The sequence below is a fragment of the Pseudonaja textilis genome, chromosome 2, assembly GCF_049901715.1.
Source record: "Pseudonaja textilis isolate UNSWEBS1 chromosome 2, rPseTex1.2, whole genome shotgun sequence".
NCBI classification, from domain to species: domain Eukaryota; kingdom Metazoa; phylum Chordata; class Lepidosauria; order Squamata; family Elapidae; genus Pseudonaja; species Pseudonaja textilis.
In genome coordinates this window covers 115,360,168-115,374,892 of record NC_141991.1, presented here as the reverse complement: position 1 = coordinate 115,374,892, position 14,725 = coordinate 115,360,168, and the positions used below count along the sequence as shown (strand labels likewise).

General features: G+C 40.1%; 1 protein-coding gene across 3 annotated transcripts in view; it reads right to left on the bottom strand.

Moving 5' to 3' along the window:
• The window catches only part of SDK2 (sidekick cell adhesion molecule 2), a 407,043-nt gene that overhangs the window by 44,071 nt on the left and 348,247 nt on the right, over window positions 1–14,725 (bottom strand). For all 3 annotated transcript variants that reach the window (XM_087925011.1, XM_087925012.1, XM_087925013.1), the window contains exons 19-29: window positions 12,922–13,117; window positions 12,474–12,572; window positions 10,916–11,107; window positions 7,837–7,958; window positions 6,817–6,926; window positions 5,440–5,590; window positions 3,823–4,060; window positions 3,580–3,695; window positions 2,537–2,726; window positions 1,868–1,966; window positions 1,237–1,431 (exon numbers count right to left, since the gene is read on the bottom strand). In XM_087925011.1, the coding sequence (XP_087781137.1) occupies window positions 1,237–1,431; window positions 1,868–1,966; window positions 2,537–2,726; window positions 3,580–3,695; window positions 3,823–4,060; window positions 5,440–5,590; window positions 6,817–6,926; window positions 7,837–7,958; window positions 10,916–11,107; window positions 12,474–12,572; window positions 12,922–13,117 (1,708 nt within the window). The remainder of the gene's footprint in view (window positions 1–1,236; window positions 1,432–1,867; window positions 1,967–2,536; window positions 2,727–3,579; window positions 3,696–3,822; window positions 4,061–5,439; window positions 5,591–6,816; window positions 6,927–7,836; window positions 7,959–10,915; window positions 11,108–12,473; window positions 12,573–12,921; window positions 13,118–14,725) is intronic.

The following is a 14,725-nucleotide window of genomic DNA, read 5'->3' as shown; positions in this document are numbered from 1 at the left end:
CCTGTTACTTAAGAGACAGCCATTCACATGTAGATCTCCTGAAGGCTAACCTTCTAATTTGTCAGGAAATCCTTAAAAGCAGAAACATTTTGCAGAATTAAATTGAAGGCTTAAGGCCCAATTGGACGTCAGTCTTCACTTATTGAAGATAACCTCCAAAGGCTGAGACTTTAAAGCAAGGGGAAAAAATGTAACGTTGCTTCTTTCTCTCTTTTCATCTTAAGCTATGCCTTCCTTCCTTGAGGTATTTATCTGTCCAACAGCACCTCCCTTCTCTCAAGGTGTCTTCCATGCACAGAAATGGAATTTATACGTAGCTCTTCTGTCTTTGAAGAAAATGAATAGTGATTTGTGGGAAGTGGTATAAGGAAAGGAAATGTCGAGTAAAAAAAATGGCTGAAAATAAAAGGATTAATTGCAATACCAATTTGCTACTCAGACATACACTGCCTTAAGATAATTTTTAATATAGTCCTCGTGAGCCTGGGCAAAAGCTACCACACCTAAAGATTAAAAAAAATCACGTAAGCAGGATGGATAAAAGCTAGGAATCTTCTTTGAAATATCCCTTCAAGAGATAGACAAGAAGGAACCAGGTTGTTAAGGAAACAAAGGGGAAAAAAAAGTCACCCAAACCAGACAAAAGAAGTTGGGCCTGAGCACATGTGAAAACCTTCCCCAAGTCCCATCAACAGTTACCAAACATATTCAATAAGGCAAGAATAGCTGCCAATCTTGTGAATCTACAAAGCAAGGACTTTTGTAGACAAAAGGGGTCCTGAAGCCTGCCCATTCTTTGAGTCTCCTTTGAATCCAGACTTGGCAGCTATTGTCCCTCTGAATAGTAACTGACAGCCTAATTGAGAAGGATGCTCAGTCTGTGTGTGGGTGTGAGTGCGTGTGTAAGAGAGAGACAAGAGACAATGACACAGAGAGAGCACGCAAATGCACATTGTAATCAATAAAGTTTTGCTGTTACTTTAAATTCACTGGTTCTCCATGTATTCCAAAGAACTGGTTGTGCCTTGGTGTTGTGCCGAAAGTGATTTGAGTGTGGCTGTTGACCAGGGCTGTGAGTGTGTTGAGTGAATGACCATATGTCAAACCTGGGAGTGCACCTGTATCATTTTATGGTGTTAACATCCTTAGGAACAAAAATGGATTCACTGGGAAGACATACCTAATTTTTGTCAAAATGCAATTCGGGCTCAACTTATATCCCACCACCCTAATTACCTCTTTTTTCTGTTGTGACTACTAAGGCCTCTGCAGCTTCACCCCAGCCCTTTCGGGTCTGCGCTGTGATACGGAAGAGATAGGTGGACTCGGGTCTGAGGTTGGTAGCAGTAAACTGCCGTGCGCTGGGGCTGAGGACTTCTACGTTGGCTGAATTGGCAGTTGTAGTATTGAGGCGGTAAGTGATCTGGTATGCTGCAACGGAGTCAGAACAGGACTGGGTAAAAAAACTGAGGTCCAGACAGAAGAAGAACATCATGGCTTCAAAATCCAAGGGTTTGGTTTGGATAAAACTCAACAGCACTTTTTCGTGAGGCTGTTGTTAAAAATAGGATCATCAATCAACGTCCAATGACAGATATGGCACAACAACAACAAGAAGAAAATGTTCTGCAAAAAAGAATACTGTCCTATATAGCTGTCTTTGGGGCAGACAAAGAAATAACTCTCCCAATGGAAATAGATTGCAATCATGGGAGTAATCACAGAACAAGAGTCTGGCCCAGAGGTTTGAAGTAGGTTTCCCTTTTTTTACCCCGCCACAATTTTTTTGTGGCCCTGTTTGCTCTTCAGAAAGACAAAAATGGGAGAAGCTGAAGAATTCAGCTCATTCTGGACTACTGTGTCTTACCTAGAATAATACCATTGGGAGCAGCGGGAGGCTGCCAGATTAGCCGTACAGAAGTTATTCTCACTTCAGGGAAGAGAATGCCCACCGGTGGCCCCGGCACTGGAATACATCAAGGCAAAGGACAATGGAAGATTAGGTTGAGTGATTCTGGTATATGTTTATTTATCCATACAGGCTGTGACTGAAATGCACATACAAGCACAGATACACACAATCGATGCTACCTGAGACTAATATCTGTATTGTTTTTTTTAGGGGAACATGACGCAGGGTGTTGGGACGGGGAGTTGCTTATAATGCAGGATCAAGAGTTTATAATGATAGTGACAATGCACTTGACAGAAGTCCAAGCTGTCTGCCAGCAAATGTTGGGTTCAAAAATCGCAACGTGCTAGGTGGGATGGAACCCAGTTAATATTACAAGGATGTAAAATGAAGTTAATGGGGGACATGCAGAGAGGTGAAGGAAAATTGTACTCTTCGACAGATCACTGAGAAATGCACACAGGATGCAGAAGGAAATTTACTGTATGTTTAATAATTTAGAGAAAGGGTATGATTAGGGCTTGAATTGTTGAATATTCTAAATGAAGGTGGTGTTGATGTTTGGTTGCTAATCTTTTTTAAAAGTAAGTATAGTTAAGAGACAGAGAGTTATGGGACGCCTACCATCATCCAGTGTGCGCTCAAGTATAGGTGGATTGCTGGGCACACCATCACCAATGCGGGTGAAAGCAAGCACCCGGATCTCATAAAGGACATATTTTCCCAAGCCTATGAGCTGGGCACTCCGAGAAGCATTGCCTTCCACTAACCAGAACTGGGCCCTGGAATCTGAATCCTTTTCTTTATACATGATCTGGAAGAGAATTGTTTAGTTTAGTTTAGTTTATTGTCATTGCACCTCTTACAACGAAATCAAGCACCATCTTCAGTGCAAAATCATGACCATGAAAATAAACACAAACACACATCCTTCACCCTCCACACATTGAAACGGAAACCCCCGACACCGCACCAACACTGCACTATACAGCAGAATTCAAAAGAGCTACTGCCCTGGGATAGAAGCTGTTTTTCAGCCTATTTGTCCTTGTTTTTATTATTCTGCACCGTCTGCCAGATGCTAATAGTTCAAAAAAAGGGTTCCCAGGGTGAGATGGATCTTTGAGAATGTTTTGAACTTTCTTAAGGCAGCGGGAGCTATAAAGCTCTTCCAAAGAGGGGAGAGGGCAACCAATGATCCTCTGGACAATGACATTAATCCTCTGGAGTGCTTTCCTATCTGCCACTATGCAGATAGATGCACCAGTGATAAAAATAAAGGCAAACATTCCCCTCTCCCCCAGTGCTAATCAGGGGACCGTTATTAACAGGCATTTGTTCCTGTAAAATTGATAGAGTGAGAGCCCTGGATAAGAATAAGGCATGCCATGAAATAGAATTTGAGGGGGGAGGGGAATGAGGAGGAGGAGGAAAGAAACAAGGCTATTTTGTGGGAACACAATAATTAAAGACTGAAAATAAAAAGGTTCACTAAGGATTCCTCTACAATAGCAGGGTCTGCAAGTACAGATTCAGGATCAAGCTGGAAGAAAGAGAATAAGATTAGGTGTGGAGGAATATGATGCTTTCAGTCAGGTCTTGGCAGTAAGGCACAAGAGAAAGCAAGTAGGAAGGGATTACCAAATCAAGTTCTGTATGTTTAATACCTTGTAGCCTAGGATAAATCCATTTCGATCCGCTTCAGGGATGTCATTCCACCGCACTAGCATAGAGGTAGAAGTGGTAGCTAGTGCTGAAATATTGGTGGGTCCAGATGAAGGCACTGCATACACAAAAAATACAGGCAAAATACACATTGCTACATTGTCCAGAACCTCACGTGTTAAATTCCAAGCAGGCAGTGATAAGCCTACCAGGTTGTCTTAAATAGCTGGAGTAGAAAGGAATACCTGACTCTCGGGTTCGCCCCACCACAGTCTGACTCCATGGCCCAGGCCCAACCGCATTGAAGGCCTGCACCTGTATACGGTACTCGGTCCATTCCTCCAGGTCCTCAATGGTGAACTCGCGCTCCACACGGTCATGGATGGTGTTGGTCAGCGTGTGGCTGCGCCCATCCAGGCGTGAGTAGCGCAACCGGTAGCCCACCGACTCAGGGCTGCCATTGTATTCACTCTCTGGCAGTGGCTGAGAAAAGAGTTGGCCCATTACTATTGGCCGGCATTCTATTCTTCTCTAGAATGGCTACATCAAACAGGGCAACATCTTCCCTACTCAACTGAAGAGCTCCTAGCCTTTGTAAAACAGGTACAGTTTCAAAGGCTACCTTAGAGGCTGCGACTTTTATGTACAAATGGCCAAATTTCATTATTTAAAATTGCCTTGTAACTTTTTTCAATTGAAATGATAAATACAGAAAGTGGGCTTCCAGCAAGTTCATTAAAAAAAAATCAGAATGCATGAAAAAGAGAGAAAAGTTTCCTTTTTTGTCTCATAAGGAATGCATATGGAATAATAATAAATTTGAACCATAAGGTTTTGAATTCTAATTCTTGTGCTTAATAGAAAGCCATCTAACTTCTGAAGTCTGCTACCTCCAATACAGATATTGCTGAAAGTTTCTGATTTGGACTTAAGAACTTCCAATATAGTCTCAGCGGATGGTAGCATCTGTCTGATCGTATCATATCATTCCAAGAAGAGCCAAGGAAAGTTCAGTGGCAAACGTTTTGCATGTTAGTATTTCGATGTGAGATCTCCTTGGCTAGACCGGGAAATTCAAAAACATTTTGGCAAAAGTGGTTACTAGCCATTTCCATAACAGTCATTTCCATCAAGAAAAGTACATGAATATATCTATAAAGTCACCACATTAGACTTCTGACATAACTGAAACCTTAATTCTTTCACTGAATTTAATTTGGTAGCCTCTCAGTCTTAGACAAGGGCTGGTCTTAAAATTCTTGTTAGGGGCGGCAAGAATTTTATGGCATGAGGAAATTATAATTTTGACTGAGGGAAATGGGACATGGGTAAATGTATATGTGTTGATTCAAAATTAGGCCTTATTCAAGCTGATGTCTCAGCTGAAGTCTTCTACCTCCAAAACTATCTAGCATGGGAGTGAAGGAAGAACAGCCAATGATACCCCTTCAACTCTCCTCCTTCTGACTTTGATCTATGCTTCATTTCCCACCCCTTAGTTCTTCCCTTGCTTACTGCCCAATACCCCATCCCTTTCCTTCCCTGCACTTCCAGAATCCTCTAATTTACCACAGCATGATAAACGACAGAAAGGGTGAAGCTGTATTTCAATTGCTCAATATTTCATTATAGCAATATCGCCAGTTTCTGATTCAGCCTCAATGTATTCTTAGCCTCATAGGAATCTCTCTACTAACCTTGAATTCAAATTTACTACTGGAACAAACTACTGAAGTTTGTCTGGCTCATTAGTAAGGGTGGCCAGCCTGCTGGGATTTGCCCCTTCTCCCCTGCTTTGTTATCGTCTGCTTTTTTCCCCCTCTAGAAACAATTATAGGGCCTCCTTAGACTACATTTCTCACCATCCATCGTAGCCAGAGGCTGGTTTCACTGGCTGTTCGTACTGTAATATTGGCAGGAGATACATCAGGTGGAGCCTGCAATGTCTGGATCCTGCGGGAAGCTAGGCTGGGTGGACTTGTCCCCACAATGTTCACTTGTCGCATCCGGAAACTGGCGCCAGAGAGGAAATGGATTAATGTTGGAAGGGAGAAGAGCATAGCAAATCCTCCAAGATTTTGAACTTCCACATTCACATGCCTTTGGCTGCCTTTTGCTTTATTTCCCCCCCGTTCCTCTTAATTTCAGTGCAGGAGCCACAATAGGTAATATGTAAGAACATACAAATATGTAATGCCCTACAAGCAGGGGTTGGATTCTACTGGTTTGGCCTGGTTCGGCTGAACTGGTAGCTCCAAGGATCAGCTGTGAGTGAACCGGTTTGCTCCGATGATTAGCTGTTGGGCCCACTCACCCACCCCATCTCTAGTCTATGCTTTATATCCTGGTTTTCAAGTTCAGCTGATTCGCATGGCACAGCTGATTGCCACGCACCAGCTGTTTAACACACAGAGATTGCTGGAGAAGGTCAGTGGCAAACGTTTTGCATGCATGCGAAGCACATGCTCACCGAACCAGTTGTTACACAAGTTGAATCGCACCCCTGCCTACAGGTGTGTTTTCATAAAGCCCATATCTGAAGGAAAAAAGATATTATGTGGGGATTGGGCTACATGTTCTAAACTGTGTGTGTTGGGTTTTCCAAGAAAACTTTAATGGAGAATAGGTCTATCCACAGGCTTTAGCCATCGTTTTCTTATGGAACCTCCATGTTTGGTGGTATCAAGATGAATTTCAGGAAGCGTCAGAAAGGTTTTTGTCTTGAACCCTATTTGGGTTTTTTTTTTTGCTTAGTTCTGACTGGGCTTTATGAAAAGATTGATTTTGATCTTCCTCTTCTTTATATTCTCATCATCACTGTCATCATCACCATCCTTGCTCTTGTCTCCATTGCCATCACCACCCTTGCCTTTCTTGCCCTATGCAACTACAGTAATACAACAATAGGTAGCTTGATTGGGATCAGCATCTTTCCCTTTTTATACCATTTAATTTTTTTTTAAAAAAATAACTGTATCACATTAAACCAATTAACAGAATACAATATAAATATATACAAGTGTTAAAAAAACAAGGACCTGAAAAATTGTGTTGTAAGTAGAACAACTCCCAACATTTTGACCATATTGTTTGAAAGCCGTCTTCCTTTCTTTGTCAGAAAAAAAATTCTAATGAAACTATGGGCAAAGAATGCATTTCGGTAATCTATTGCTGCAAATCACATCTCCTTCCAATGACGGATGAAATTTTTTAGCTTTTTCCTTTTTCACTTGACTCACCTATAATATGTGTAGGGATTGAGATTGGGCACCTCCATGGACCGAGCTTCTGGTTCATTAGAAAGCTGGTGGATGAGCAACCACTCTTCATTCTCTCCAGTCTGACCCATCTGAAAGCAACCAAGACAGAATAAAATTGGGAAAGTACGCTATTGCCTACTTCCCTACTGAATAGGCAAAAAAATGAGTTAACTAACATAGTAATATTTGGTATTTATGTTCTTAGGAAATGGAAAGCAAGATTGCTTTTATCTAAAAGTAAAATAAATATTTGGACAAGGTTTTGTAAAAATCACAATAGTTAACTTGGAAGAATAAATCATCTCATTATTTGTTATTCTTGTGTTATTATGTTGTTAGTCTTCAAGCAGGAAAAATGCATACACATGGAATACTTACACACACAAAAAAGTACATGCACACAAAAAAGAGAAGAATAAATATATCACAATGAAAAGCTCTTTAGGTAATACATTGGCCCTCCCAGCTATCTTTGCTTTCACTTAGTCACTGAGATTTCAAAAGGATTGCTCCTTTTCAAATCAAGGATTTTCTGCTAGAAATATTTTTAGAGGTGATTATTTTTGGAGATGATTAGATGAGATCCCTGTATAAATATGTATGAAATACCATTCTGTCTATTGCTTCTATGACCTGATATCTCTATTTATTGTTTCCCAGATATACTAATTCCCAAATAGTATGCTTCCCCCTTTATTTTTGCCCTCAGCCACTGTGGTATTTGGCCGAACTAAGTTTTCTGAAATTAAGCAGAATAAAGGCATGCAGCTCTCCCCCACCTCCCTCTCCCTCTCCGTGTGTGTGTGTGTGTGTGTGTGTGTGTGCTTAAGTCTTATTTTTATTTGAGTTTGTAGATTTTAAGTCAAAACATTTACGTGATGTGCAATGAGAGGGCTTCTTCTTCAACTTTCATACAACAGCTTGATGAAGAGCTATTAAAGGGATAAGGGATAATTAAATTTCAGCTGCATTTTTACCAGCAAATGAGATGTACCTTACCTGAACCTCTACCTGCCACCTGGAAATGGAAGTCTTCCCATCATAACCAGGGCGAAACTGAAGTGTGACTGAACGGGGACCAATGTTGGATATGCCCAAATTAGTTGGGGACCCAGGGAGCTCTGTGAACAAGAGAAAGCAGACAACATAGAACTCATTAGCCATAGCATAAACAATACCCATTGACCCAGCTATACTACATACAAAATGAAAATGGCATCTTGCCCATTGTTTGTACTGATAATTTATTTTATTAGTCATGTCTTCTCCACTCTGTTGCCCACCAAATGGGTGGCTTTCTACAGTCTTTCTTTCCTATGAACCTGGCTAACGAAAGTTGAAGTAACATTTCAAAGATACTAACTGAACTAATCTAAAAAATGTACTAGGAGCAAACATAATGTGCAATTTGGTAAGAATAGTAAGAGGGAAGACTGGACCACACTTTTCAAAAAGAATCTCTAAGGTAAAAAGAAGACAACCAACATAGAACCAGCAAATTACATATGCCATACATCATAACATAAAGATGAAGTTGCCATCTGTATCAGATAATCAAATATGGTTTTGCTCAAGTGGGCAAGGTGGGGTAGGATGCAGTAGGTTAGAAAAAGAGTTTAATGCTTGTGTAAATACATGTCACCTCTAAAGATTAACCTCTTATTACAATATTTGTTGAGATCTTAGCTATAGAAACCCCAAAAAGGCCAATTCTAAACCTAGAGTTTGGTGAGTCAGGCAGTATGCAAATTCTTAGTCAAATAAAAATAAATAAAATGTGAAGAGGCTATAGAACCTTGTTTACTAAAAATCTTGGGCTTCAAGGAAACCACTGTTTCAGTGAAAGTGTCCTAAGATGTTAGGGAAGTTGAGAAGTCCTACAAATAGCTTTTGGCACATAGTCTCTATGCCCTAGAATGCATCACTTTATATAAGTTCACAGAATCTGATTACATTTGTGCTCATACTTAATGGGTAATAAAACTATTTTCTAAGAATAGGTTGGTTCAAGAAGAGACAACCTTGAGCCAAGAAGACTCAGAGAAGAAGCATTGATTCCTGTCAGGGAGGGAGAAGGTTCTCAAGAGTTAAGTCAAGAAAGCAGTACAAGTTCTAGAGGACTAGAAGCATCCAAATCTCCCTAACAATTACTAAGATGTTGTCATTGCCCTTATCTCTTGCTTGCACCTGGCTAGTCACTGCAGAAAATGAATCCAGGAGTAAATAGGCCTTTGGTCTGGTCCAGCTGGAAGAATTAAGCATCCTTCTCTTCTGCCTGTAACTCCACAGACAAGATTGTTTATTAGAGCAGTGCAATGGTTTAGATTCAGTTTGGAAGAGGTGCTTTGGAATGCATGGGAACATGAAAGCAGCATCTGTCTACAACTTGTTAAAGCTTTTGTATCTCTCCAAAGCATTGGCGCCTATGAGTTACATGACATGCATATTGTGTGTTGTTTGTTCCCCAAGCATCAAGACCTGCCAACAGCAGCAGATAATCTAAATGACCCGAACTTTAGCCCACAGCCAGGAAACAAGGAATAAACAACAAACAGCTTTTGGTGACTGACATGGTGGCTTATTAATGATGCATTAAGTAGGATCGCCACCTACTTGGCGCAGGCTTGATATTGGCACAGGCTTCAAACAAATATCTAAAGTGATTTGAATATTCATCAGATTCAAAACTTCCATCTCATGAAGGTCACCAGGGGAGCTGACAGTGTTGTCTGTAATTTCATATTCATTACTTTGATGTTTGTTAATTTAATAATGCTGAAGCTTGAGAGTGGTTGCTTGTTGTCAGACTGTGATAGGCATGTTATGTGCCTGAATAAACGAAGCACACACACTCAAATTAATTGAATTACTGAAAAGAACAAATATTGAAATTAACTGAGATTGACAAAGTCAAAGTTCAGCCAGGCAAACTGAATTAAATCAGATATGGAATATTATATACTTCAGAAAATGCACCTTCAAAGCTGCACAAGAAGGTAAGAAAAGGCAAGAGGAAGATTCATTCTTCATTAAGGGAAGAACACAATACCTTAGACAAGGTTTGTTCCTTGCTAAATTTTGTTATGCAGTACAGCAGAAATTTTCTGAAAAAAAATTGTCCCCTTATGAAGATTCATTGTAATCATTTGTAATCCTGTCTTCCTTTAACATGCCTTGAAGTTGCATTTGTACTTCTGAAGGTCCAGGAAATCATGATGTCTATTTGCTTAGTGTTCCATACTGATGCTCCTCAAAGCCCTGGTTAAGAGTTCAATTAGGGAAATTTCCTAAAATAGCTGAATCGGTTTTGAGCACTCATATCGGACCTCAGGTTTACTCTCTTGGAGAAGAAGACATTAGTCTTAGTAATTTTCACAGCAGGTACCAATAGATTCCAAGACAAGACAGGTTAACAGCTTGCAAGATGCTAGGATCTGTATGGATAGTATACAGACTAGATGCAGAATTGCTCTTCAGAATAACTGCCAGGAATAAAAAAAAAAATCCCAACTTTTCAGTACTGGGAAAAAGTACATCTTCTCTATTTGTATTTATCTTTTGGACAACTGTCCAAAAATATATGTGGAAGGGGGACAGAAAGGGTAGTAGAGAGAGATATCTTTTCTGTTGTCAGCTCTTCCCTTTTTCTGAAAATCAAACCCTTAACCAAGAAAAAGGTAAATTGACCGTTGTCAAAACATTCCTTTTCCTTACAAATAAACATTGAAAATCCACAAGGAAAATTTGGGCAACTATAGTTTTCACTAAATGATTAGTTGAAGTGTATCATATTCTATTAGGATTCTCCTTGTAACTTGAAATATCTAGATTGATCGGTTTCTCTCTGTATTTATTATTGGGCTTGTAATTCATTTGTATGTACAGCCACCTTTTCAGTAATTTCTATCATAAGTTCCTGTCAAATGCATCCATACATTGGTGATAAACAAAGATTTGTCCCCTATATGTATTCTTGTAGAATTTTCATTCTGTGCGAAAGGGCACAGACCGAGGGATCTCTGCTAAGCCTGGCAATGAGATACTAATTGCTGCAGGAAGACCAATAAATCAAGCATACCTGGGGGAACCCCAGAAGAAATGGTAGAGGAAGCAACCTGTCCTTGTCCCTTGGATGTCATGGCTGCCACTTCAATAGTATAGGTGGTCAAAGCAGTGAGGCCAGTAACACGATACTCCAGGGTGACATTGGGGAGGTAGTGTGTAACGCGGGTGTTCGTGCGGTTGTATTCCTCCCAGGAGATTCGATAGCCTAAAAAAAACCCCCACAATTTATATAGGTACATAGCACTACACATTTCATATTCCTAGCCAGGATACAGACAAAACAAACCTAAATAACTCAGTAAAACTTTTAAAATCTACTTATTACAAGCAGAGAGAGAGGGGAGCTGCATGATTTTCCCAGAAATAGATATCAAAATCTGGTTCCCAAAATATTTATGATGAAAATTTCCCTACAGCTACTAATTTTATCCTTAGATCCTCAGCAACATTTTTATTCTACCCCATGTGTTCTCATCATTGCCATCCTAAACATGGACAGGGGAACCACAAAAATCAGGATCTAGCACAGGGGTGTCAAACTCGATTTCATTGAGGCCACATCAGGGTTGTGTTTGACTTTGGGGGGGGGGGGACTGTGGGGAAGTGGCCAGGGTGGGCATGGCCAGCTTGATGCCACCTGTGTTAGAGGCATCTGTGGTGGCTCAGGTGCTAAGGCAGGACTTGCTAGCCCTCTGCCAGCAAAAACGGAGCTTGGGGGATGGGCACAGGCTAGATCTAAGCACCCTTTGCGTTTGACACCCCTGATCTAGCTAATGCCCCGTCTCTTGTCCTTGTATCTCCATGTTTCTTTGCCTGGGGAGAGAAAATAAAGTTGAAATCTGTTCTGTTTAACCCAAATGAAATGTAGGCAAGGCAGCATGGTAATTTGACTTCTACTTCAGCACTTTCCATAAAAACTGGTGCCTTGTTTTGAGCTGGGCAAGGAGAAGAATGGACAAAGGGAAAGCTTCTGGCAATGGGCAATCACCTACCCAATAACTTAAGTGTTAATGCTGCAGAACTCTTCTTACAGGAGTCCTTTGGATGTGGCACATCTGACCAAGAAGTCATGTTTAGGTACAGGAGTGTTACAGAAGCCCATAAAATTCTGGGGACAGATGGCATGCAGATTCTGAACTGATATAAAAGCTATACGTGGACCTCAGCACTGAACTTTATATAGTTTCCAGCTGTAACCTTTTTAACTAGTTCATTATCTTTTGCTGATGGTAATACATCCTCAAGATATATTAATCACCTCTACAGAAATTTACCAAAACATAATTATAGAGATGTGCTGTGTTGGAGGTGGTTGATTGATGGGAGACAAAAGTCCACCCCTAGACCATCTGTGCTCTTGGTTTTAATATTTTATTTAATTGTTGCTAATCTTAATTTAATTGTTTTAATGTTTTTATACCTATGCTTTTATTCTGTTGTAAACTACCCGGAGTTACTCAGGTCAGTGAGATGGGTGTCATATAAACCTAATCATAAAAATGAATGAATGAATGAATGAATGAATGAAGCCTCACAGATGAGCCTCTTAATCTGGAAGTTTATCTTCTTACCTGTTAAGATGCCATTCTTTTCCAAGGGCTCTTGCCAGCTGACCTTCAAAGATGTGTCTAAGATCTCATTGAAGCTGAGATGTCCCACTGGACCCGGAACTAGTCAAACAAAGAATCCATCAGCCAGAAAATTACAACTGAACAACCATTCTGTCCATTCTTCAAAAGGATAAGCTATTGTTCCCGACTTTCCAGAGGAATACATTAAGCCTCTTTGGAAATGGATGGAAATTTAACTGCGGTAAGCATCAGGGCCTTCAGAGAAATATGGCAGTTTCACCAATCAAAAGCTAGACCTTTCAACTGAGGCAATAACAAAATTTCTGCAATGGAGGAGCGTGTTTAACACATGCTGCCTGGTGTGTAAGGAAAGTGTGGGCCCATAGTTAACACACATAGAGGAATCCAAGAGCTGGGCCTTGCCCAGCTCCAAAGGGAAAGGCCGTACCGTCCTCATGGGTGCGCACCAGCTGTGGTGGGCTGCGGGGTCCATCGCCTGGAGTAGTGAAACATAGGACTGAGGTGAAATACTCGGTGAATTTCTTGAGACCTGAGATATAACCAACATGGATATTGTCTTGGAAGTTAGGCCGTACTGTTACCACGGTCATATCTTCTTCTTGTACTGGTTCCCAGGCAATCAGCTGAGAGAAAATGAATATAATCATGGTTTGATCAGATTAGTCTAGGTAAATATGTTGCACGAATGCAAGAAATAAGTAATTAAACCTGCCAATGAAAAAAATTAATTCAGGAAGAAAGTTTATTTAGGAATGGCAAACAGCACTACTTAATTAAGTGAAAAAAGAAAGTCGAATGAAAACTTTTTTTTCTTCCTAGGTTTAAATTTTTTTTGAGATTTTATATGGGGATGTTACTTTATTCTCTACCCGAACAGCCCACAATATACGGTGCCCTTATGCAGAGAAATATTTTGTAAAGGTGATTCAGATGAAACAAATGGAGAAAATGGAACAGATGTAAAACTGAGGAGCTGAAACATATGGAAAGCAAAATAAATATTAGTTAGTATAAGTGGAAGAGTTACTACTCTGGCAGTTTCAGGTAAGTGGACTTGAACCTGGGCCAAGAAATTAATTTGAGTAAACATCTCAGACAAGCCCCTCCCAGTTCACCCAAAGGTAGAAGGATAAATGGGAAATCACATCCAGAGTTGCAGAATTTTACTGGAGCTGTTACAATAAAAATAGTCCTAAATAGCATTACTTTCTTAATCTGATCTAATTTATAGAGTTGAAAGATCCTCAGTAAAGCTTCCACATTTCCTCATGCTTCTTATTAAGAATTTGTGAGCAGATGGTTAAAATGCTACTTTCAACATTTTTCTCTTCTGACCTTCAAAAGTATACTGGACTGGTTGGCTGGTCTCAAAATTCTCAGATAGGATTCTTCCTCTTGCTTATTAGGGATGAACCATTTTGTAGGCTGTCCTGAAGAGCAACTAGACAAACAGCACTATGGCGAAAAACTGACAGGCAATGCACCATGATTCATTGGATGATTGTTGTATGAGTGCTTGACATCATTAATAAAACACCGCATGGTATACTGCCTAACATTCTCCCTTGCCCTTCCTCTGCCAACATGAAATCTAACTAATGTAGTTTCTGTTAGGCAATGTTTTCTTGGGATTGTGACTGTAAGGTTAAAGGTAAAAGTATATGTACATAGGAAAAAACACTGACTGTATATGTATTGTTCAGTAATTGATTTGGTCATTTTTTACAGCCCTCAACCTCCTTAAGATCATGCCACCAAAATTAGGCAAATAATCATAGCTTTTAATTGCTCAATTATTACTTAATAGCAGCACCAAAGAAAACATTTCTGTAGCTCTCTGGTATGTTTATCATGACACTTTTATGGAAATCCCTACAGACTTTCCCAAATGAATCAGAACAGATCATCAAGAGTGGTGACTGAATATTCCAGCTCAATCCCTCTATTAATATCACTAGATCGTAGCCACCCCCCTGTATTCTCAGAGGATGAAAAATAATAATAAAAAAAAACTGGAGAAAAATATGATCCTTGATCTGGGATTTCATTTTGTTCTAGTTAGAAGTTAACATACATATCTGGAACGTTTCCCTTATGTACAAGTATTTAAATTCTTGGATAACAGCCAGATGGATATAAGGTTCTTGAAGCAAAATCCCGGTTTATCATCTCATTCTTGACATGACTGATATTGGCTTTCTAAGCTAGGTAGGATGTGGCAGCTGACCTAC